The following is a 24,505-nucleotide window of genomic DNA, read 5'->3' as shown; positions in this document are numbered from 1 at the left end:
TAATGTTCTTATGCAGAATTTAGTAGTAATATTAATATAGACAGCAATATGTATGACAGTCATACTTAATTTATATATATTCATAATACATGAAAGGTTAGTATACTCATAGCCTAATCCTTGCTATTCTGCTAATGCCTATGCTAGGGTTGGATGTGGAATTGTTAGGGAAGGGCGGTATTAATACCTCACAAGGTAGATAAGACTTGCGGTGGAATGAACATGTGCTACATCATACAAAGGCAATGGATAAGGCCTGTGGTCGAATGATCATATGTTACATCATACCAAGGCACTACTTGTGGAGGATGGTTTTCTAGCATCTTAACAAAGATACTTCCCAATCTCCAGTAAGATTGATCATTAGGATTGATTAGGGATTAGACCTAGCTATGTTGATTATCCATTGTATGATGTATGCTAATTGTTCCCTAGAGCTAACAAATGCATAATAAATATATAAGAAGTATGAAGATATGTGTTTAATTATTTCATCCATGTAAATTGACTTTAATTTATACTATTCAATCATGTTAAAAGATATAAAGCATAAATCATAATATTTGTCTTGGATATGGGATGAGTCTTCCTTATTTCTTGCAAATAGTTTTTCTCAACTAAATGAAACTCACTACATTTGTTGCATGCTTGCTCTTTAACACATTTTCAGCGAAGATTAAATTTACCCACAACATTTTGTTTACATTAGTTTCTAGCATGAAAATTTATTAGTGAATATTTCTCATATACAGCTCAACATAAGACAACTAAAAAGAACCAAAGTAAAATGTTCGAATAAATGTTATTTAAAGTTTTTGCTCTTGCGTACCCCTCCACTATCTAAATGTTTCCTTATTACTGACTATAAGTTTGTGCATTTCATTGGGGCTTTTCAAGTTTGAACAAGCCAAAGGAAATATTTGAATGGAAGAAAGATTCTATAACATTATTCTTGTCTAGAAGAGGCAAGAGCGGGGTAATGTAACAAACTTGCAAAGAGGAGTTGCTGAAGTAATTTGGCCGATTGGATTTGCCGGTAGTCTTGGTTGATCTGTAATCAGGTAGAAAACAAATTTTCACATTTCCAAATCATTTTAGCAGAATACATTGTTTTCCTAATTACATTGCAAGCATTGAAATTAATATACAAACCACTGAAATAGAAGAAATTTTAGCCTTTATTGCATTTCAAATCCAAGCTAAATTTCCTGCAATTTTCCTACAAAATTCAAAAATCTACTGTTTGGCTTGAACAACCTCTTAGTCTCTAAAGTGTCTACATTTGAGAAAAGAATTGATAAAGAAAAAAGTCTGCAAAGCATGTTAAATTTTGTCAGGTCGAATCATACACACTTTATAATTCAATCTCAATGCACAAAGAAACACAAGCAAATAAGTTGATGTTGGAGAGTTGAGCACATTTCCAATAGTGAATCTATCTTCATATCAACAATAAGTCTACATGCACACCTACATCTGAAAAATCTCTTCCTTTATTAGGAAACTCATGGCTCCCTGTACTTAAATGCTCTATACTTTTATTGTGCTTGTCCAATACTGGTATATGGATCTCATTATAAATTTAGAAGTTCCTCATATGTGGAAAATATCACATAGGATTTAAAGGAAAATTATAACAATGAATATTTTATTCACTTGATCTATGATAAATAAATAAAACAATATACACTTAAATAGAGATATTAATAAAATAAGAAAAATTATGAATGGATATGAACATCGAACAAAAGAGCATAGTAACAATATTAATAGGTCTCAAAACATTGCACTTAACCTCATGTCTTGGCATTGAGATTCTAATATTTACCATATTAGGCTAAGCCAAAAAAGACAAATTCTCAAAATGGAATATTAATTACCATAGTGTTAAATATGGTGTTTCATATGTCTCATCTAATTTCTGAAGCTCCCTCTTCCCTCTTATGGGCTTGGCTTCTCTATCCATTCTCCTCGACTTCGTTCAGTTTTTCTGTTATGGGATAACTGATAAGGATGTGTCTTCTTCTTTGGCACATCCTGTTGATACAAAGTGCATGATTCAGATGAAACTCTTCAGCCTCAGGAGAAATCCATTTGCAGTTACTTAAGCATACATGATTATCAGAGACCTCTGGTAAAGCGTATCCCTTCAAATATCTCCAATGGCTTCTAACACATATGAGATAATCTGTGGGAGGAAGTTTACCAGTTGGAGGTTGAGTGCTGACTATGGGAGTTAAGGAAAGGAGATACATTTTTCTGATTTATGGGCATTTACCCTAATCCTAAAACCGTTTAAGACTGAACAGTTTCTAACTAGAAGCTGGGACCTCATAGTAATGCACAGAAGTTATTTCACAATGTTTTTGCATCCAACAATGATAGAGATTCCCTCATTCAGAGATGCCCCTAGTGTATGAATCAAGAAGGCTTCTTCACAAACAATTGTGAACCTTCCATAAGACCCAACAAAGGAACATTTGCATTGAGAACCTTCCTGGTCTGGATCAGAATTTATGCCCTTGAAAGGGAATCCTGAATCGAAACTTTGTTACATAGAATTAAAAATGCATAGGACAATATATACATGACTTAATTTAACAATATGTGCATAATTATGCTCATCTACGTTTTAATATGGATCTTGATCTGCCTTTGTCAGATAGAATTGAACTTCCTTTGGCTTTAAGTGTTTTGAAACTTCTTCTAACTAGAGAACAGACTTGATGCAAACACACATCAATGTGGCCATCTGATTCAGGCATGTCCATATTTTCAACTCATAGCCAACATATGGTCTAGAGTGTTTGATTATTGTCATTGATGTCAAAGGAGAAATTAGATCACTGAAGCAAATCGAAGGACATCATGTTGCTGAGTTAATCAAAGGCCAAAGGCCACTAATCGTCATCTAGGAAAGACCTTCAAAGGCAGACTATACATTAGCAAAAGCGATGGAATTAAATTAGTTGCTGTTATTCATAATGTGCCAACCTCTTTGGGAATTAAAATAAAATATTCATATTTCAAGTTCGGCTGACCACTTTGGGAGAGTTGCCTCACTTGGGTGAAGAGGTATTTGATGGGGTATAAAAGAAGGTAAGTTGGTGGTGTAAGATGCAAGCAATTAATGAGTATGTTTCCTGTGTAAAGAAGACTTAAAAGCAGATTTAAGGCAGATTTATAGCAGATCCCGAAGCTGATTTAGAGCAGATTTGTAGCAGACCTTCAAGGTGTTTTAAAGCAGATTTGTAGCAGACCCTCGAGGTGATTTAAGGCAGATTAATAAGGAAAATTATTCTCAAAAAGTCTTTGTTGTGGTAGAGGTCGGTGCCTCTCTATAGAAGAGATTGGCATCTCTTGATGGGTTGGTGCTCAGTAACGTGGATTGGTATCTCCAGTGAGTTGGTTCCTACAAAGATAAGCAAGGATTGGTGTCTCCAGTAGGCAGGTACCTACAAATTTAGTAAGAGAACTTTATATAAGCAATTTTTTTCCGTGGTTTTCTCTTGAAAGAATTTCCACATAAATCTTGTATTCCTCTCATGTTCTTAATTTTTGATGTTGTGGGATTGATATTATTGTGGCTATTAATTTAAAACGTAAAAGCCTACCTTATACTGATCACATAAATCTTGTATTCCTCTCATGTTCTTAATTTTTTAAGTTGTGTGATTGATATTATTGTGGCTATTAACTTGAAAAAGTATAAGACTACCTTATACTGATTCACCCCCCTCGCTCCCCCTGCCACCCCCCCCCTCTCAATATAAGTGCGTGCTCATCGATTGCTATTAGAGCTAGTTCCTTCAAATATAATCTTACCACTAGAAGGTAGATCTCAAAGAGCACACGTGGCTGGTCAAGAAGGATTTTCCTCAAGTAGGGCTCCATTGTTCGATGTAAGTGTTGGAAATATTGTCATTGATGTCAAAGGCAATCAGTTAAGATTGTTGGATGTATTGTAGAAGTTAATACAAAAGGGTTTAACAGTTAAGTATATCTGTTAGATGGGTCAGAGTAAAGACTATCTTTTATGGATGGCCTGAAATAGAAATAACATTATATACTAGCCGACTAAAGTATTAAAAGTGCTGTGACTAATAAATTGAATAAGGCAGAGATTAAAGTCTCCAAACAACAGATATTAAGAAGGTTATCGAGCAGCGATTTCATTTGATTATGCAGCGAGTGTGCTAAACAAGACGACCAAAACAACAATTATGAAGTTAATTGGTAATGGCGACTTCATTAAGACAGCGACAATAAAATCATAAGGTGATTTCAGTTTGTGTATACATTAAGTTTATTACTATATTTTGGGTCGACTCTTTATGAGAATCAAAGACAGCAACTAGAGAAAAATAATGAAGCGATTGTCATGGGTTAAACATTGTGTGATCTGCTAGCAGTTTGACATTCAGCAAACAACGAGTTATTATTTTAATCAGCATTGAGGAATGCCATGATTCAGTAAGCAACCGATTGATGATAATTAAGTAAGAAGTGATACTGTATTATGTATGCAGCGATGACAAGTGCAAAGCAAAGGCCGATTCCCTCTAAGAGAGTGCGGAGGTTTTGCCATATGATCTCTCTAAGACTACACTCCAATGACTGTGTTCTAAGGCATGCGATTTATGTTTAGAAGACAGTGATAAAGGAATTGGAAAGAAGATCAAATAATGCATCGACTCCTTCGTTATGAGCAGCGGATAGAATTCACCATGATTAGTTTATCTACAGCGATAAGAAGACAAATTCTATATCATCAGTGAAGTGATGCAGATACCAGTGAGAGGTTATCAATGAGGATCGATATAATACAAGATATATTGTTTTATACAGAAACAATGAATGTTTTTCAGTTGTACCCGATGGTGATGAAACACTCAGAAGACATCATATGTATCTTTTGATGGTGAAGATGAAGCCTTTCACTAAGGACGGAAGATGGCAGAGAGACCAACTATAATATACACAAGCGATCAGGTTACAGCAGGGATGATATGGTGTGAAGGGAATACGTGAAAAAATGTATGCATACAAAATAGAAGGTCAGCGCTTAAGACAAGAAAGAATTCATTATAAACAAAGCAGCGGACAGCATTAATACAGGTGATGCGATTAATCAGATTAGTAAAATGAAGATCCGTGGTGTGATAATCGATGCAGGCTGTGCAGATGCAGATCGGATTTGGTGAAGGCAACCGCGAGATCCTTTATGGTGATTGACAGGGTCAAGGCCGACAAACAGGTTGCAGACTGCTAAGTATGGTAAACGTGCATAGGAAAGATCAAAAGATAGCGTGTTATCTGATTTGTTGCAGGTTGTCAATCCCCGAGCATATCAGATATGATTTGATACGGTTCACGGTCGGTGAGAGAAAACCCTAGCGCGCCATGTTTGAAGTTATGTTTTGGCGGGAAAGCACAAGGATAAATGTGCAGATCAAAGATCATAGTTGATTGATGCTGCCAGATGCTGTGGTACCAGATATTGAAGATTAGAAGGTGAGAGTGCAGCAGAGAGTTAATTAGTCAGAGAGTTCATCGAAGAACATTGACGCGACCGAGTGCTTGAGAGAACCGGAAGAAGGGTTTAACCGGTAAGAGGAGCTTGATTGGTAAGAGACAGAGTCACTGTGAGCTGTCACAGAGTTATCAGAGAAGTGTACCGGTAGCGTTTGAACCGGTAGGAGGCAGCAGAGGGTAAAGCAGCTATCGAGCATAATTGTCTGTTATACTAACAGAGACTGTACCGGTAAGGGACAGACGCAAAGTGAGAGAAAGAGGTTCACCGGTAAAGCAGAAACAGTGAATCAGACTGTGGTGGATCTAACCGGTAAGGCAAAGCAGTGATGAGAAGCAGAGAGAAAGAGAAGAGTTGAACTGATAGGGTGAAGTGTATACAAAGGTTGCAAAATTCATTTGTAACCAGGTTATAACTGTTGTATTGTTTGTATCCATTGTAATCACTGAGTTGGTGCTCGGTGCAGGGGTTGGTGCTCCTTGGGTTGGTGCCCTAAATGTTGTAATAATGTTGTTTTTATTGTGAGGCTAGATTGGAGCAGTAGACTCCAACAACATTTTTCATCGAGGTTTTTCCCATATTGGGTTTTCCTCGTATATTCGGTGTTATGTGATGTGTATTTGTGTGTGCTTGCATCTTGATCTCTTCCCTTCTCACCGATATATTCACTTAATGTTTGAAAAGCTAACCGGTACACACAGTTAGGTTTAAAAGGTTAAAAATATTGATAACCATTGATTCACCTCCCCTCTCAGTGGCATCTTGTGTTCAACAACTCTTCCTTGCGGTTGAAACCTTCCCCACTTCTCGAAGGGTACCTGCGTACGAACAACTTCCAGGAACAAGTTGATGGCATGGTGGCACATGTAGAACGTTTTGTGTTCTAGGGCAAGGAAGTCATTAATCCTATTTGAGAGCAGTTGCGCCCAATTATACACGTGACCCAGTTTGAGTCCATTCATGAGGCTTATCATCCAAATGGCTATGTCCGAAGCCCTGCTTGGCCCTAGCAACCTACTTTTCACCAGGTCCATCAGCATCTACCAGTAACGAGTGGCAATGAAGGAACGTTTCAGCCCTCGGCCGTTGCTGCTTGCCCACAAAATTTTCCACTCGGTAGGAGTCAAATCGCTTCGACCCACTAACTTCAGCAGCTAGTCCTTCCATTCCTTGGTCATTTTGGCAGCTGGATTTGCCATAGACCCCCCCCTGTATAATATTCCAAATACCCTTCAAAAGCCGCTAGGTTTGAAGGAAACCGTGATAGTGTAGTATGTTGTGACGTATTCACACATCGCCCCATTGCAAATGGGGACCCTGTTGACGTGTATTTTGTACACTATCAAACACAGAATAAAATACCTAAAGGTACCTTATCCTCTCTTGAGTAAAGCCTCTGATTGCTGAAGATATCGCAGAAAAGGATCAATCAGGATGACTTCAAGGTTCTTGTATGTAGGGTCTCTACGTGTGGATAAGTTCTCTATGGTATGATGTGATTTGCTGGAATCACAAGGGGACTTACACTTGATGACTGAACGTCTGATCTGCTTTGAATATTACTGGAACACAGGCTCTTACTAGCTTTGATTTGAAAAAAGGAAAAAAGATGAGGGCGAGGAAAGGATCTAATCCTAACACTAAGAATGTAAGAGCAATGAATGATCTTTGATGAAATTCTAACTAAGTCTTGTTTTGACATCACAGGAACATCTCCACAAGGTTAGTGCGATCTTCGAAGGAAAGCTTTATGATGTTCAAATCATCACTGCAGGCATAGACACCATCAGGTTGATGCATATCAATGAAGAAGCGACAATTGAAGTTAAGCTTAAGCTGAATGATTCCAGTTGACTACGCAAGGCAAGTCTACAATCAACAAACTGCTAGTAGTATGGATATACGAATTTCACCATCAATCAAGCACATTTCTTCCACTCATCTAATAACATGAAATCAAATACGAGAAGTATAGAGACCATGCAAATTGTCGAATCGACCCATAAATTTCACCATTTCTTCAATGAAGTTACAAGTCTTTTACAACAACATCCTGGCAACAATCTTTGCCTTCTCTCTCTACTCTAATCTAATTGCTATTCTATCAACTAGCTAATCACCTTCTAACTACTCTCTATCTGTCTTCTAACTGCTTCCAACTATATTCTAACTGCCTTGTAACAAAATGAAATGCCAGGGCTTATATAGTGCCCTCAATACAATTTGATGGTTTAGATCAATTCGAGAACAATGGCCAAGATTCAACAATGAAAACCCTATTTAGGGTTTGTTACAACCATTACATAACATTTAATGCTTGACCACTGATAAAATTGTATTGCTTGGACACATGTCCTCTCTAGAAAATTCCACCAATGGATAGCTGGGGTAGGTACATCGGAGTTTGTGCCACCTTCCATGAGTTAGGTACATTGAATCTGGAAATGCTGAGGTGGACCACACTGACTGGAGAAGTGATGACTAGGATGCCACCTCGTCTGACACTTGTAACTTAGTAAATATTCAACTTGATGTTGTTGAGAAGCTAGCTTTAATTAATTCATCTGGAACTATCTGCTTCTTCAACGAACCCTTGTTCTAACTTCTTGTGTCCTTGATGTGCAAGATGCTTGATGTACCTCGCCTTGGAATACTGGATTGGAGAAGTCGCCCTTGATGACGTTAGTCCAAAGAAGGCCGTCCTTGTCGATGCTTGATCGTCCTTGATGAGAACCTGCCGACTTGTAGATCCTCCGGGCTTTGGAGTCGCCATCTTGATACCTACACAACATTTCAAAATTAGTAATATATCTTGAAGTGTAGAAAGGAAGATTCAAGATTCTAATTTAGGAAACTTCATGATAAATCTTGAGTTATCATTTCCTAATTAACTACGCAATTTTCAAAACTTGAAGTTCAAAATTCAACATTGGGACTAGGATGATCTCACCATACCTCCACTTGAGAATTAATTCTAAAAAATGATGCAAAAATGAGGTGAATTTGCTAGGCAAAATGTAGATCAAGACTCCCTTTAGCAAAATGTGCCCCCTTTAGTCTTCACAAGCATCAACTCCACCACCTTTAGTCTTCAACACTTGACGAAAATTCGCTCCAAATAGGCCAGCTTTCGCACTTCTTCTTTGCACTTGAAATAATGAGTGAATGATTTGAATAATGAAAAACACACCCCAAATATATAGAGCGCTCACCATTTCACCTCCCCATAGGCCGACTTGATAAAATAGGCTCTGAAATAAATAAAATTGAAAAAAAAGAAGCCGACTTGATAAAATATAAAAAAAATGATACCTCAAGCGCTCCATCTTTTTTAATTTTAATTTCACAAAAATTAATTTTAAATGCCTTTATAATAGAAATTCGATTTTTTGAGGCCCAAAATTAATTTATTAAATGCCAATTTAATTAATTTTTTCAAATATTTCGAAGTTGATGATTTTGGCATTTCATGCGATTTGGAGGATATTAACGCCCAAGTAGAAAATAGTGAATGCCAATAACTTCGCTCTGGTCCCCTGGAGAAGGACAGGAGCACCTTTTCACTTTTGTCCTCAATCCTTCATTTTTTAATTGCCAATTCACGTTGTGGGGCTAGCAATGATCCCTTTCGTCCCTTCAGTGCATGTTCAACTCGTTTTTTTGCAAGGCAAAATTGATGTTCTAGAGATTTTCGCCCTGGTCCTTTAGTGAGGGACAGGAGCGCCTTTTGCATTTGGCCTAGGATCATCAAGTTTTTGGAGTCAAACCTTTGTTCATCATGATTTAGAAGACCTTTCCAATCTTGCTCAACTTTGCCTTAGCATAATCTCGGAGGGAAATTGTTGATTTTATAAAAATCGCCCTAGTCCTTTGGAGAGGGACAGGAGCGCCTTTTGCATCCATTGCGCAAATTCTTGATCATATCAACCTCAAGGCATTTTAAACATCATTTCAAATTCGCGCCTTGGCTTAGATTTGTCCAAACTTGGCGAGAAGGACTGGATATTAGGCTTTTCGCCCTGGTCCCTTGGAGAGGGATAGGAGCGATTTTGCAAATCCAAGCTTATCCGTCCTTTGTTAGCCTTCCAAATTATATTCAATGGATAAATCATGTTTTCCTTGGTCTCTTCAAATCATAAAATTGTCTTGATCCTACAAGAACAGTGCAAATTTGAAATTCAAGCTCCGGTCCTTTAGTGAGGGACAGGAGCGAATTTTGCCCTCTAGGCCAAATCTTTTCACTTTTCATCTCGAAATTCCTTTGCTAGGGAAGATATCACCTTACTTCATGCTATGAATAAAAGTTAATGTTCAAAAAAGGTCTAAAATTGTGCATATAAAGAAAATCGCTCTGGTCCTTCAATGAGGGACAGGAGCGCTTTTACCTCTCTAGACAAAAACTCCATCATTTCATTGCTTTTAATCAAGTCTGGATGCTCTATCACGTTCACTTCGTCCTTCACCATGCCTTTGATGTTCCAATTTGACCAAACAAGGTCAGGAATGACTCAAATAAGCCTTTTCGCCCTGGACCCTTGGTGAGGGACAGGAGCGCTTTGCCTTGGTCCCTTGGTGAGGGACAGGAGCGATATTCGCTCTGGATCCTCAGTGAAGGATAGGAGCGAAATTTGACTTTTTGAACTCTCTATCAGGATAATTTTTATGGAATATAACATTTAAGTATAAGTGCTAGACTTATACTTTAAGTTATATTCCATATATACTTTCAGGATGTTTGAGAGTGGTTTCAGACCTCCAGGAGTTATATTGCAAAATCTAGTTTTTTGAGGTTTTTCAGTTTCCAAACTTAGTCAAATTTCAAGATCAGGACATTCCAAACTTAGCCAAATTTTCAGGATCAAGACTTTCAAACTTAGCCAAATTTTCAAGATCAGGACTTCACTCCAGCAAGACCTGCTATCCTATTGATCTCCCCGACAGCACTCAAAAATGCAAAAGCCAACTGACAAAACCCTAAAAAGCAAAAAAAACAGGGGTCCCCATTTGCAATGGGGCGATGTGTGAAAACGTCACAACAGACCCCTACTTTGTGCTTTCTAGGGTTAGTTTTCTTTGCTTGGTTGTTTGGTCTTGGTTATTAGCCTTTCCATTGGAGAGTTGTCAAAGGGCTCGTTAGGATAGCAGGGTTTGCTTGAGTTGAGGTGGGTTAGTAGGTGGTCTAGGTCAGGGTCTCTTTGAAGGTCTTCTCTAGGTTACGCTTTGCTCTTGTTGCTAGGATATGTCTTGTTTGAGTTTGAGGAAGTCGATGAAGCTTTGTGAGTGAATATCATCTTTGAGGGTTTGAGATCGGTCCAGTTGATGAATGATGAAGTTCTAGGCATTGATTGATGTGAAGCTGGCCTATTTATCCTTGAGAAACGCCTAAAAAACAGGTCTAGACTTGGAAATTTGGAGAAAGGTCAAGAATTTGAGCATTTTTGCAAATTTCGCTCCTGACCCTTCCAAAGGGTCTAGAACGAAATCTTCCTTAGCTCCCTTTTGACTCCTATTCTAGACAAAACTTTCACTTTAAGGCATGGATTTTAGGGAAATAAGCTTGAGTTCACCTTTGGAGACACCTTGGATAAGCTTGGATATGAAATTTGATGAAAAGGTCAAGATTTGAGCCTAAAAGACAAATTTCGCTCCTGACCCTTCCAAAGCGTCTAGAGCGAAATCCTTAGAAAGGCCTAATTTGTCATCAAAAGCACTGAATTGACATCACCTTGAAGGCAAATGGACTTGATTAAGATGAAGGAAGGGTCTAAAAACCAAGTCTAAGAACAAAGTTGAGGGAAAAATGAAGAAATTTAGCCTAAAACATGAATTTCGCTCCTGACCCTTCCAAAGGGTCCAGAGCGAAATTTTTGGATAGGTCCTGTCCTTCCAAAGGTACCTAGGCGAAATGGTTAAGATGTCCTTGTGACCCAACGTTTTGCCTAGACAACTCAAAGTGATTTGTTGGTGAAAATAATGTGAATGAGGGTAAAGATTGAGTGTTTGGAAAGTATTTCAGGCTAATTCTTCAAATTCGCTCTTGACCCTTCCAAAGGGTTCAAAGCGAATTTCCTAATATCTCCCTTCTTGGTCCTAATTTGCATAAAAAACCTTGTCCTTATAGCGTTATGAGGAGAGCATTGATGTCTGCAACAATGAGAAGTGATGAAAAGTGAGGAATTTGAACATAGTTGCAAATTTCGCTCAGGACCCTTCCAAAGGGTCAAGAGCGAAAATTTTTCAAGCTCCTGACCCTTCCAAAAGGTCCAGAGCGAAATTCCCCAAGAGACTTATTTCTTCACTAAGGACATTGAATGGTGGTCATGCATGGCAGAGAAAGAGATCAAAGATCAAGTCTAAAGCAAAGATGAGTGAAAAAAGATGAGAATTAAACCTAATTGAGCAATTTCGCTCCTGACCCTTCCAAAGGGTCCAGAGCGAATTTTTCCATAAAACATTATACATTGCTCAAACCTACAAACTAACTCATTCCCAAGCATTTCTTCAAGGCAAAAGGCTTGTTTTTGATGATTAAAGGATGAGAAATGGAGTTTTGTGAAGGAAAATCAAGTAAAACATGAATTTCGCTGCTGAACCTTCCAAAGGGTCTAGAGCGATATCCTTAGGATAGCTTATTTCCTCACCAAAACCTTGAAATGGACACCACTTTGAGAGCAAGTTGACTTGATGGTGATGTGAAATTTCTTAAAACACTATTTTCTTCCTTGTTGAGACCAAGAACCTTATCCCTATGGCGTAGTTAAGGGAAGATTGATACATATTTGCCTTACAAGGTGGATTGGAGCAAAGCAAATGATGGAATTAAGACTAAAATGCAAATTTCGCTCTTGACCCTTCCAAAGGGTCCAGAGCGAAATTCCTTATAGGTCTTGTCCTTGGCCAAGGTCCCAAGCGAAATTTTTTAAAGCACTATTTTGCTCCTTGTTTGAAACCAAGATTTTGTCCCTATGGCGTAAGATTGATGTATTGTTGCCATGAGAAGAGATTTGAGGCAAAAAAATAATGAAAATTGAGCTAAAATGCAAATTGAGCTCCTGACCCTTCCAAAAGGTCCAGAGCAAAATTCCTAGGAGATCTAAAGTTTTGACTAAGTCCTTGAGCAAAACCCATTCCTAAACAATTTTGGAGGCGAATGATTTGATCTTGGTAAGGTAAGGTTGAAAATGAGGTCTAATTGAGCAACTTTGTCCAATTTCACTCCTGGCCCTTCCAAAGGGTCCAGAGCGAATTTCACTATAGGGCCTGCCCCTGGAGAAGATCCTGAGTGAATTTCATTCTAATGTCTTCTTGTTGGATGATTTAAGGTGAGAAATATCATGTTAGAACAAATATATCATGTATACTTAATCATCCTTTGTTTTTTTTGCAGATTAATAAAATCAAGATGGAGGAGGCTCAGGCCAGGACAAGGAAGACCTACTCAAGTTTCATCATCATTAAGGACACTTCAAATGCATGAAGGAGGACTCAGGGTGCTTTTAAAGCATTGGAAGACTTCAAATGTTCAAAGGGTCGCAAGTAATAGAGCAAACTATCCTCAAAGAGATCACAATATATCAAAAGAAAGATCCTGTAAGCATTTCAAGGCGATGTGGGCTACTAATGAGTGATTTGACCATAAGGAGGCTTCATCAAGCATATGAGAGTCAAGGGGTTACATCATTCACTAAGTACATCAAGGATGAAGGAAGATCAATCAAGGTCAATGCAAGGGCAAACACAAGACAAGGTGCAATCCCAGTCACTGTTCCTCTAGTCAGATAGCTCCACCTCAACATGTCCAAATTCATTGTACCTGACTCACCAGTGATGGCACAAACTTCGAGGCACCTACCTCTGACATCTATTGGTCTACATTCATGGAATGTAATTTTCTCATTGGCTAAGGAGAGTTTCTTGTAACAAACCCTAATTAGGGTTTTCATTGTAAAATCTTGGCCATTGATCTTAAATTGATCTGAGCCATTGAGATGTAAAGAGCTCTCTATATAAAGGCTCAAGCTCTTCATTTGTAAGGGGTTAATAGGGGAGATATAGTCAGTAGAATAGCTAATAGTCAGTAAAATAGAATAGCAATTAGAGTAGATTAGGAAGAGAAGGCAAGGAATTGTTGCCTTGATTGTAAATGAACTCCATTTTCATTGAATTATGGTGAAGTGTGTTGTTTCTTTGCAATATGCATGGTCTCTTGTCGAATCTTCATTTTAGATGGTAAATAATTAGATTGAATGAAGGAAGTTATTGAAAGCACTCGTGTGGAATCTGCCTAGTCCAAACCACTAGCCTCTTGCTGACTGTAAGTGCGCCCTGCGTGGTCAACTGGCATTGAATGAACTTAATCCTGAGTTGTTACGCGTCTATTGTTCATGAATTAACTTGAATGGTGATCAGTGTCAGATGGTGTAACGATTTGAACATATTCGAAGCATCCCTTACAAGATCGCACTGAGCTAGTGTTGAATTGTTTAGTTTGATGATGAGACCTAGCCGAGTAGGACTCCACCTAGTCGTTCACCCATCTTCTTGCATTCTAGGTCTTAGATTAGATTCTCCAAACCCTTGACCTTTTTCTATTTCTTTATTTCTCGGTGAGTAGATAGGACTTGAGTTCCAACAAATTTAAATGCTCAGGCACTCGAATGTAAGTCCCCTTGTGATTCCAGCAAAATCACATCAAACCACAGAGCTTATCCATACGTAGAGACCCTACATATAAGAACCTTGGAGTTTTCTCAAATGATCCTTAGGCGAAATCTTCAGCATTCGAGGAAATTTTGTTCAAGAGAGGATAAGATACCTTTGTGTCAACAAAACAATCAAAGAATGATCTGATTTGATCAACTCACACAAATGGTTTTAATCCTTTCACTCACCGATCTGGCATAGACTGTATATTTTGACTCCATAAAAGTTCAATTTGGGAATCATCGTTTTGAAAAAGAACCTCATGTGTTGGCCTTCAAGAGCCGATTTTAAGTACAAAGGAAGGAGTGATATAAAGAGCAAGTTCAAAGGAAAAGTTTAAGGGTTACTCCAAGAGCATGGATCAGAGAGCGAACTGTCATATAAGCTTGTCCTTAGGCTGGTCTTAGAGCGAAAATGAATTATGCCTTGTCCTTAGGCTAGTCTTGGAGCGAATTCACCTTTTGAAGCTTGTCCTTAGGGAGGCCAGAGAGCGGAAATTTCATTAATGCCTTGTTCTCTCAAAGGCTAGCCAGCAATAACTTCATATAGGTCCTGTCCCTAGAGAGGTCACAGAGCGAATTTTGCCTATCTTGATCTTGTCCTCATGAAGGACATAAAACGAAAATTGGATATAGGTCTTGTCCTTGGGAAGGACATGGAGCGAGCTTGATTACAAAACTTGTCCTTGAACCGGTCTTAGAGTGAACCATTTCTTGATCTTGTCCTCACAAAGGACATAGAGCGAAAAAATGAGATAAGGGTCTTGTCCTTAGAAAGTTCCAGAAAGTTCCCGAAGGATCCCCACGAGCCCCAGTTTGAGTGTCTTTACCCCAGGTTGGGCTGGCTATCAGGGGAGTAGTGCAGCCAAGAGTAAAAGATGTACAAACACCTACAGTCGGGATGGTACAGTCAGCTGAGGCAGTCATACGCACACCTCCGATAGTTCACCGTACGAAGGACACACCTGGAGCCATACGTGCACCTTTGATAGTTCATCGTACGGCTGACACACCCGTACAGATGGTAGCACCCTCAGGAGATGTAACAGTGGCAGCACCCTCGAGTGGGGATGTACAAACGACAGTACCATCAGGTGGAGATGTACGGATGACTGTGGCCGAAGGAGTAGAGCAGAGTGTAGATGGAGGCGTGCATACAAATGAACGGCCACTGTAAGAGGAACTGGTCGTACCGGATGCTCTCGTGGCAGGTGAGATTGATCAAGAACAAGACGTGGATGCATCACTGGACAGTTGGTTGGGAAAGTTTGCCCTTGCACCCCACACACCCCCGCCCCCTTCACCACGCACGATGGCAGTTAGCGAGGAGTAGATCCAGGAAGAGGGGATTGGGAACATAGAGTAGAAACTGAGGACAAGGGAGAATGAACAAGAGCATACGCATAGTATTATCAATGTAGAGGATGAGAGCTTCCAATCCAGGAATTGAAGGATGAGGGACATAGAGTCACCACCGCGGACGGATTCATCCGAGAGCCTTCGCATCTCACAACCAGACATACAAGACCCTGTCGGCTCTATTCGGCGGTTCATGATGGAGCTGCAAGGGTTTACAGAGGTAGCAGGCGGCATCGCCAACCTAGCCTTATGCGTAGATGCAGGAGGCCTACTAGAAGCAGAGAAGCTTCTAGCATTCATGACCACCAGATGCCAAGAGGAGTACACACAACCGTTTCTCCAACATGGTTAGCCAACAACCGAGACTCCTGAGATGGTGGCAACATGGCGAGGTACACGTATCATGCACGGCCAGGGAGCCCTTGGCCCCACCTTGCAGGGCATGGAGAGCTCCTACATGGAGCTATATTTTCAGATGCAGCAGGCCCAGGCTGAACAACGAGCTGCTAAGGAAGAGACCATCGTACTTCAGACGGAGTTGGATAAACGTATACAACTTACTAATGTGGAGAAGCAAATTCGAACTGAACTGGAGGAGGCGGTTGCACTACAGAAGACCCGTTTGACCGAACGGAGTGTTCAGATGAAGGCATTAGAGGAGAGGGTCTCGGTCCTGACACGTGAGGTGGAGCAGAAGGATAAGAATTTGATGGAGGCAACTCTCATGGTGAAGATAGCTCGTGAACAACAGCTAGTTGCCGAGAGGAACTTACGGCTCCGCACAAAGCAACTGCAGTAGTCCCGGCAACAGCCTTCAGCTTCTACCACTCCAGGGATGTCTTCTCATCCCTCTCAGTCTTAGTTTTCAGCTGTCCAACTCCCATGCTAGGCGGCAATTAGGCTAATACTTATATTTTGCTAAGTTATGTTTGTGTAATAAGACAACCGTTGGTTCCCGTAGGGGTGAGTTGGCAGTTGTGATGGTTGGCATCTCTGCCAACCGTTGGGTGTCTTATATAAGTACGATGTAAGGGAACTAGAAAATGTTGTTGTTGATGTACTAGTTTTTCGAATGCAATAAAAGAGAACATCTTTCGACCATATTGTTGTGACCATCTTAGGAAATTTCGCTCCTGACCCTTCCAAAGGGTCCAAAGCGAAATCCTCCATTTGACCTTCCTTTTTGCCTTAAGACCTAGGTTAGCCTTATCTGGAGCTAGTTTTGATGGTGGATTGCCTTGATTGGGGTGGAAGGAAGTTGAATTGATTACGTTTTGGAGAAGAATTGGATGAATGAAGTGCAAAATCAACTTGGAAAGAGGATTTCACTCCTAACCCTTCCAAAGGGTCCAGAGCGAAAATCCTTATAACTCTCATTTCCTTCCTTGTTTTGGATAGGTGTTAGTTTCTAAGGCATGTTAGAGGGTGGATTGGTATGTTCTTGCCTTGAAAGGTGGTTGGACGCATTAAAAGATGAAGATTTTGACCTAAGACATGGATTTCGCTCCTGACCCTTCCAAAGGGTCTAGAGCGAAAATCCCCATAGGCCTCAATTTCTTCCTTGTTCAGACCAAGTTCTTAGTTTCTAAGGCATGTTGGGAAGTGTTTGACATGTTTTTTGCATTAGGGAGTGACTAAAGGTGGAGGAGATGAAGAATTTTAGCTTAAAACTTGAATTTCGCTCCTAACCCTTCAAAAGGGTCCAGAGCGAAATTCTTGAAAACACCCATTTTCTCCTTAGATAAGGTCAAGACCTTGGTTCTTATGGCGTGGATGCAAGGAGAGTGAAGTATTTTTTGCCTTCCAGAGAAGATTGGAGTTGAAAAGATGAAATATCAAGCCTAGAATGGGAATTTCGCTCCTGACCCTTCCAAAGGGTCCAAAGCGAAATTCCCCAAAACCTCTCTTTTCTCTCAATTTTACGCCAAGACAAGTGTGTTGGTGGCATTATTGTACATGGGAATAACATTAGTTAATTATGTGTAATTGTTTTGGTTAGTTGGCAACCAAGGGGTGGAAGTTGCGGTGCGACGGTTGGCGCTCGCACCCCCTCGGTACCCTTTTATACTTCGGAATGTAACTTGTAAAATGCACTTATTATGAATAGAACATCTGATATACTTTGTCTGATATTTACGGCATTAGTCTGCATTATGTTCTTTATGTCTTAAGTTATTCACCCGAGAGGGCAAACATTTGGATGATGTTGGCAGCATTATTGTACACGGGAATAACATTAGTTAATTATGTGTAATTGTTTTGGTTAGTTGGCAACCAAGGGGTGGAAGTTGCGGTGCGACGGTTGGCGCTCGCACCCCCTCGATACCCTTTTATACTTCGGAATGTAACTTGTAAAATGCACTTATTATGAATAGAACATCTGATATACTTTGTCTGATATTTACGGCATTAGTCTGCATTATGTTCTTTATGTCTTAAGTTATTCACCCGAGAGGGCAAACATTTGGATGATGTTGGCAGCATTATTGTACACGGGAATAACATTAGTTAATTATGTGTAATTGTTTTGGTTAGTTGGCAACCAAGGGGTGGAAGTTGCGGTGCGACGGTTGGCGCTCGCACCCCCTCGATACCCTTTTATACTTCGGAATGTAACTTGTAAAATGCACTTATTATGAATAGAACATCTGATATACTTTGTCTGATATTTACGGCATTAGTCTGCATTATGTTCTTTATGTCTTAAGTTATTCACCCGAGAGGGCAAACATTTGGCGCCGTTGCCTAGACGTACTCGGGAACAGAAGACACGGATGGCGCACAGACACAATGGGCCTACCCGTTGGTGAAGTAAACCCAGAGGCCCACGACGCGCGGACAGAACTTTACACAGGAGAAGACATGGCAACGCGAGAATTTTCAATTTTGCTCCAAGTTGCCATTCAGACCTACATCCGACGAGACGCGGCGGAGGCAAAAATCCCACCAAGTGCTGTGTGGACAGTGCTGGAGGTTAGCCCGGCAGTAAACCGGTTAATGAACCACCTCCCCCGACTGCTTGCACAGGCATCGCTGGCACAGCAGGCACACCTGGAGGAGATTGCCCAGGAAGAGCGATGACAACAAATCTTGCAACGCTACGAAGAGAACAGCCGACGAGAAACGGAAAGAGATGGCGCCAGGCCAGGAGGGAATTGAACCGTGAACTTCTTATTTTCAAATAAAAGTGTCATTGACACGAGTTGTACTTGAGCAGATGAATTAATAAAGACATGTTTTGATTTATGAATTGAGAGTTATGGAAATGTGCGACAATTAATGCCAAACCTATTGAATAAAGATAGAAATAAAAAACCAAAAACGAACGAGTGGGAGGCCGCGCAGAAGGCTTTGATTCTGGAGCAGCAAGTAGAACGTAGACGGAGGCTGAGGCAACTTGCCGAAGGATGACCTGCCGAAGGGGGGCCTGAGGGGAACCAAGGAGGTGTCACGGAAGGTGCAGAGGCCGACGGAAATTTCTACGCGTCGCCAGATCATCATAGGACGCAGAGCCACGAAGAATTTCTAGAAGAAACAAGGTTACGACGAAATCTAATCGAGGTAACTCGGGATCAGTTTAGGAACTTATCCCTTACGCCACGGAGTGAAGATCACCAACGGGAAGCAGGAGTAGACGCGTGTCAGAGCGAAGGGGAGGGCAACAGTACGGGTGTAGGTGCCTGTTGACGTGTATTTTGTACACAATCATACATAGAATAAAATACCCAAAGGCATCTTATCCTCTCTTGAATAAAGTCGCTCACTGCTGAAGATTTCGCAAGAAGGATCAGTTAGGATGACTCCAATGTTCTTTTTAGTAGGGTCTCTACGTGTGGATAAGCACCAGTGGTCGTTGTCATTGCTGTGTCATCAAGGGGCCTTACGTTGCCGAAAATTTTGCTAAACTAAACAAGCTTTTCAAAAAATATCAAAAGGATAGGGTTTGCAAGAGGTCTAATCTAGTCTAACCCTAAGAATGACTCAATGTGGACAAGACTTGGTGAGATTCTACCAATTTCAATATTGCCATAAATTAACAACTCAATTGAAATTGATGCGATCTTCTAAGGTAACAAATGATTTTTCAATACATCAAAGACCAAGGACACTACCACGAGGGTACATATCCAAGATACAACAATGATTGAAGGTCTAAACGATTCAAATATCTCCAGTCGACCACGCAAGGCGTTCCTACAATCAGCAAGAAGCTAGTGGTTTGGAAAACGAATCCTACCAAAGATCAAGTCCAACACTTTGTCCTTCGAATTAACACACTACTTCGATTGAGAATGATTCAAGGAAAATGAACAACCATGAAGATAACCAAAAGAATTGCAACAAAACACCATAACTTCAATATTTCATTGATCTCAAAGCCATCATGTACAACAATTGCTTGAATCCCTTTCTCAAAGCTCAATCTTGCTACAAAAGTAAATTGCTTCTAAACTCTAATCTCTCTAATACATCAATAATTTCTAACTCTCTCTAATTTCTAGTTTTTCTTCTTTTAAAATGAAAAGAAATGAGGATATAAATAGCATCCTCAATTACAATGAACGGTCCAGATCAAAAAGCAGATCAATGGCCAAGATTATGACACCTAAACCCTAATTAGGGTTTTATTACAAAAGTTCCCCTTTTATTGCACAACATTAAATGCATAGCCAATTATTAAATTTGGCACGAAAATCTAGGAGACATAAACCAATGACAACTAAGGTGCCATGTCATCTATAATAACCTCTCATCTAGAATCTTATTCCCTTTCCAATGCTCCTTTTTAGCATATGCAATGAATCTAGACACAATTCCTTCGATTTCAGCAATTGGAATCTCGGGAAGATTCTTCATTCTTTCTTCCAAGTGGATGACCTGATCAAATGCCTCGAGAAGAGTAGCATCCCATTCAGGTTTAATTTCCTTTGTTTTCTCAATCAGGAGCATGGTAGCAAACATCTGGTCTTGTTGCTCATCTGTGATATTAGTGTCCTTGCAAAAGATAACCTTGATTCTATCCTCCAATTCCTGCAAATCCACATCTGTCTCAACTTCGATCCTCCTGCCAAGAATAGTACGTAGTACCTCAAATATTCTGTCCTGGATCGGGTTGATAACCTCCTCAACATGGCTACATCTAGTACTGATGTCCTCGAAGAGAACTTCCTTCATCTGGAGTAAGGTTGACCACTAAAGTAAACTGTGAGGTCCTCCATCCATGATCTTTTCCTGTGCTAAGACCTTCCTCGATGTTTGTCTGATTACTCGCAAGACAGGAATGATAACCTCTTTGGTATGAGCAAAAGCAGCTACTGTTATCATCAAGTTGTGGATAATCTCAAGAACCTAGATAGCCCTATGAATAGTCTTCATCATCCTTGTTGTAAATTCTACGGCAACTGTATGAGATTTGTCCATCCAAGTACTCATACGCTGGACCATACTCCTGAATCTCTCTGCCTCACCAATTGATTGAAGGGGAAGTGCCTGTATGGGTGATCTTGCTGGATCCTGACGTCCTAAAGGTTGATTGAGATGGCTGAAATATGTTCTCCACGCACCAACCTCTCTCTCAAGCTTCCTATTCTTCTCCATTTCTTCCCTAAGCTTGTCTTTCAAGGCCTCAAATGAATCGGTGGCATCATCTAGTGTCTGCTCGGTTGTGCATGGACCAAGCTCAAATGTCTCTATATCATATTCCTCTGCTAGGATCTCACCTTCATACTTGTCCACTGCCGGCGTAGCTATCTGCAACTTTCTGGATCCAGTCTCATCTCTAATCATCTTGGACATCTTGGTAGCCTTCCTCTTTTCTGTCACTTCCTGGGAATGTCCGACAAGGCTCTCCAAATCAATTACATTGTCTTCGTCCTCAATCATGATCACCTTAGTTAATCTTTCCTTCAACCAATTTGGGATGGCAGATCTTGTCTCTTTAACCTGTATTTCCTTGAGCAATTCTTCTTCTCTGGGAGGAGATGTTACTTCATTATCTTCCCCATCTTCATGCAACTCATTGTCTTGAAGAGATCCACCTGGTGCCTGTCCTTCTTTATCATTCTGTACCATTGACTCCATAGAATCTTCCACTTCAAGTGTCCTCTTCTCTTGTCGAGAAGATGTGCCGGATGAACGATCTCGATTGGCCCCTTGCTTCTTCTTGGAAGATTCTTTCTTCTCAGGTCTCTCTTTTCTCTTTGAGCCTCTTGGATGGAGATTGCCTTCACTTGCACTTCGAAGGTTGCTTTCACTTGCATTTCTGGGATTAGGATTACCTTCGCTTACACTAGCTCCACCTTCGGCTGGTTTCTCTTCCAAAGTGAAAGTCATAGCTATGCCTTGCTCTCTCAACTTCTGATGCTGCACATCAACCCATCTGCGAGTACAAGACAAGACTGGAGCCATCAAAGCATCTAGATCCACGACCTCGGGCTCATTCCAATCTAACCTTACTGATTTGCTTTCTCGGTCATAGGATGACTGGAGATGTCTGCCACTGTCCTGAGCTTGGTCGACCACTCTGTAAATCTTGCATTTCCTGATGAAATCCAAAGGCAACCTAGAATGCATCTTTCTTTTCACTTCAAGATCGTCTAGGAGATTCATCATAAAATCTTCTATCTAAAATTCATGCTTAAACTTCCTACCGACTGTCTCTTCTATATATCCATGTGGATCAAAGCTCTCTCTCAAGGCAAAGAATGAAAATGAATACAAAGTGTTGTGACCATTTCACACATCGCCCCATTAAAATGGGGACCCCCTCTTTTTTTGCTCGTTTTGCCTGTTCTTTTTCTCTGCTTTTTTAGGGTTTTGGTAGTTTGTCAGTTGTCTGGATTTAGGGTCAAGCCTTAGGGTTCCCGTTTTCACGTTTTCAGGCCAGAGCCCAGTCAGTCTTGAGAGCTTTTTTGAGCTTCCTCTCGCAGGATGCAATTTTGAATAAAGTGAATTCGCCAGAGGCTAAGTGAGTTGGTCTATTTTTAATTGGAATTTTGAACAAATTTGCCTAAGTGTTGATGATGAAATTATGAATTTTGTCCAAATGAGTAATTTTGACCAAATTTTGAGTTTTTTGATATTTGATCCTGGGCATTGGAAATGACTTGTTTTTGCCTTGTGAAGTGATTAAAATCCCGAAATCATGATATTTTGGCCTGTAGGAGCAAAATCGCTCCTGTCCCTCAGTGAAGGACCGGAGCTCGTTTTCAAAAATCTTACTGTCTTTGCAGGATCAAGATGATTTTTCAGTTGGAAGTAGTAAAGGGAGGCGTGATCTTTCCGTTGAATATAATTTGAAGAATTTCATGAGCACGGAAATGTCCCAGGAGTAAACATCGCTCCTGTCCCTCAGTGAAGGACCGAAGCTTAAAATCAAACATCACCTTGTCCTTGCAGGATTTGAACAACTTGACGATTTGAAGAGGTCAAAGGAGATACATTTCATCAATTGAATATAATTTGGAAACGCGAACAAGAGGAAAAATGAACCAAAATGTAAAATCGCTCCTGTCCCTCAATCAGGGACCAGGGCGAAATTCAGTGTAGCTCCCATCCCTCTCCCAGGGACCAGAGCGAAATTCCTCAAAGGCAAAATTTGGGTGAAGATTGAGCAAGTTTTAGGTTTGAGGCAAGAAAGGAGGGTGAAATGAACCTGTTGAATACAAATTGAAGATTACAAGACATCAATAGGAGACTCAAATTGGCCTAGGCGCTCCTGCCCTCAGTCAGGGACCAGAGCGATTTTTGCCTTCGGTCAATTTCCTGCCAAGTTTGAATGAATTCCAAGCCATGAATGAATGAAAGGATGCATTACAAGACCGTTGAAGATAAAATTGGAAGTTGGCAAAGTGTGATGGAGCCTACAAGTCTAAATTCGCTCCTGTCCCTCAGCCAGGGACCAGGGCGATATGTTAGTTATGATGCCTTTCCTCCAAGTTCAAACCACTCCAAGTCAAGGTGAAGGGTGGCAAGGACATTTTGAAGCGTCTCAATGAAGAACGAAGTATCAAAGGTCGCCAATATTGAAAGAATTGCACCAAATATCCTAGTTCGCTCCTGTACCTCAGGCAGGGACCAGAGCGAAAGTGTTCAAATGAGGCCAAGTTTGGATTGCTATCCACATTTTGAATATTTGAAGGGGAGTAAGGAACATCGTTTTGCACTTTGAAGACAATTGCAAGTTAATATGATGAAGATTTTTGCACTAAAAACCCAAGTTCGCTCCTGTCCTTCAGTCAAGGACCAGGGCGAAATTCAGTATAGCTCCCGTCCCTCTCCCAGGGACCAGAGCGAAATCTTCACAAAGGCTTAGATTTTCAAAGGTTTATCAAGTATCAAGTGGCCAAGAGGGATCAAGGGACTTCATTTTACACGATGAAAGCAATGGCAAGTTGATGAAAGCAAGCATGAGCCCAGGACATTGAAGTTCGCTCCTGTCCCTTAGTCAGGGACCAGGGCGATATTTACTATATTTGCCAATTCATTCAAAAATCATGCCAAGACAAGGTTATGCGAGGTCACAAAATATCAAAGGTATCTTAAGAAGATGATATGCAAAGAAATTAAGCGTCAAAAGGTGATCAATTTGAACAAGGAAGCTATATCGCTCCTGTCCCTCAGTCAGGGACCAGGGCGATTTTTCATTAATCACTCTTTTCCTTCAAGGTCACGTCAAAGCCAAGGTACATAAGATCAAGGATATCATTTGGAAGGCGACACAAGAGAAGTAAATGTCAAAATATTACCAATTTAGGCTAAGATACAAGGTTCGCTCCTATCCCTCACCAAGGGACCAGGGCGATAATCTATTTAAGCATCAAAGTGCCTTGTAAAGACCAAGTGAAGTAAAGGTAGAATGAAGAAACAACGTTCTTGTTTACCTTATGATAAAGATTGGTGATCGAACAAG

The 24,505-nt window shown here is 40.4% G+C and overlaps 1 protein-coding gene across 2 annotated transcripts in view; it reads right to left on the bottom strand.

Annotated features, from left to right (window-relative positions):
* LOC131032724 (uncharacterized) overlaps nucleotides 1–24,505 on the bottom strand; it is a 267,909-nt gene that overhangs the window by 9,601 nt on the left and 233,803 nt on the right. For both annotated transcript variants that reach the window (XM_057963762.2, XM_057963763.2), the window contains exon 13: nucleotides 991–1,051. In XM_057963762.2, the coding sequence (XP_057819745.2) occupies nucleotides 991–1,051 (61 nt within the window). The remainder of the gene's footprint in view (nucleotides 1–990; nucleotides 1,052–24,505) is intronic.

This window comes from Cryptomeria japonica, chromosome 5 (genome assembly GCF_030272615.1).
Source record: "Cryptomeria japonica chromosome 5, Sugi_1.0, whole genome shotgun sequence".
NCBI classification, from domain to species: domain Eukaryota; kingdom Viridiplantae; phylum Streptophyta; class Pinopsida; order Cupressales; family Cupressaceae; genus Cryptomeria; species Cryptomeria japonica.
This window is presented reverse-complemented; position numbering and strand designations above follow the sequence as displayed.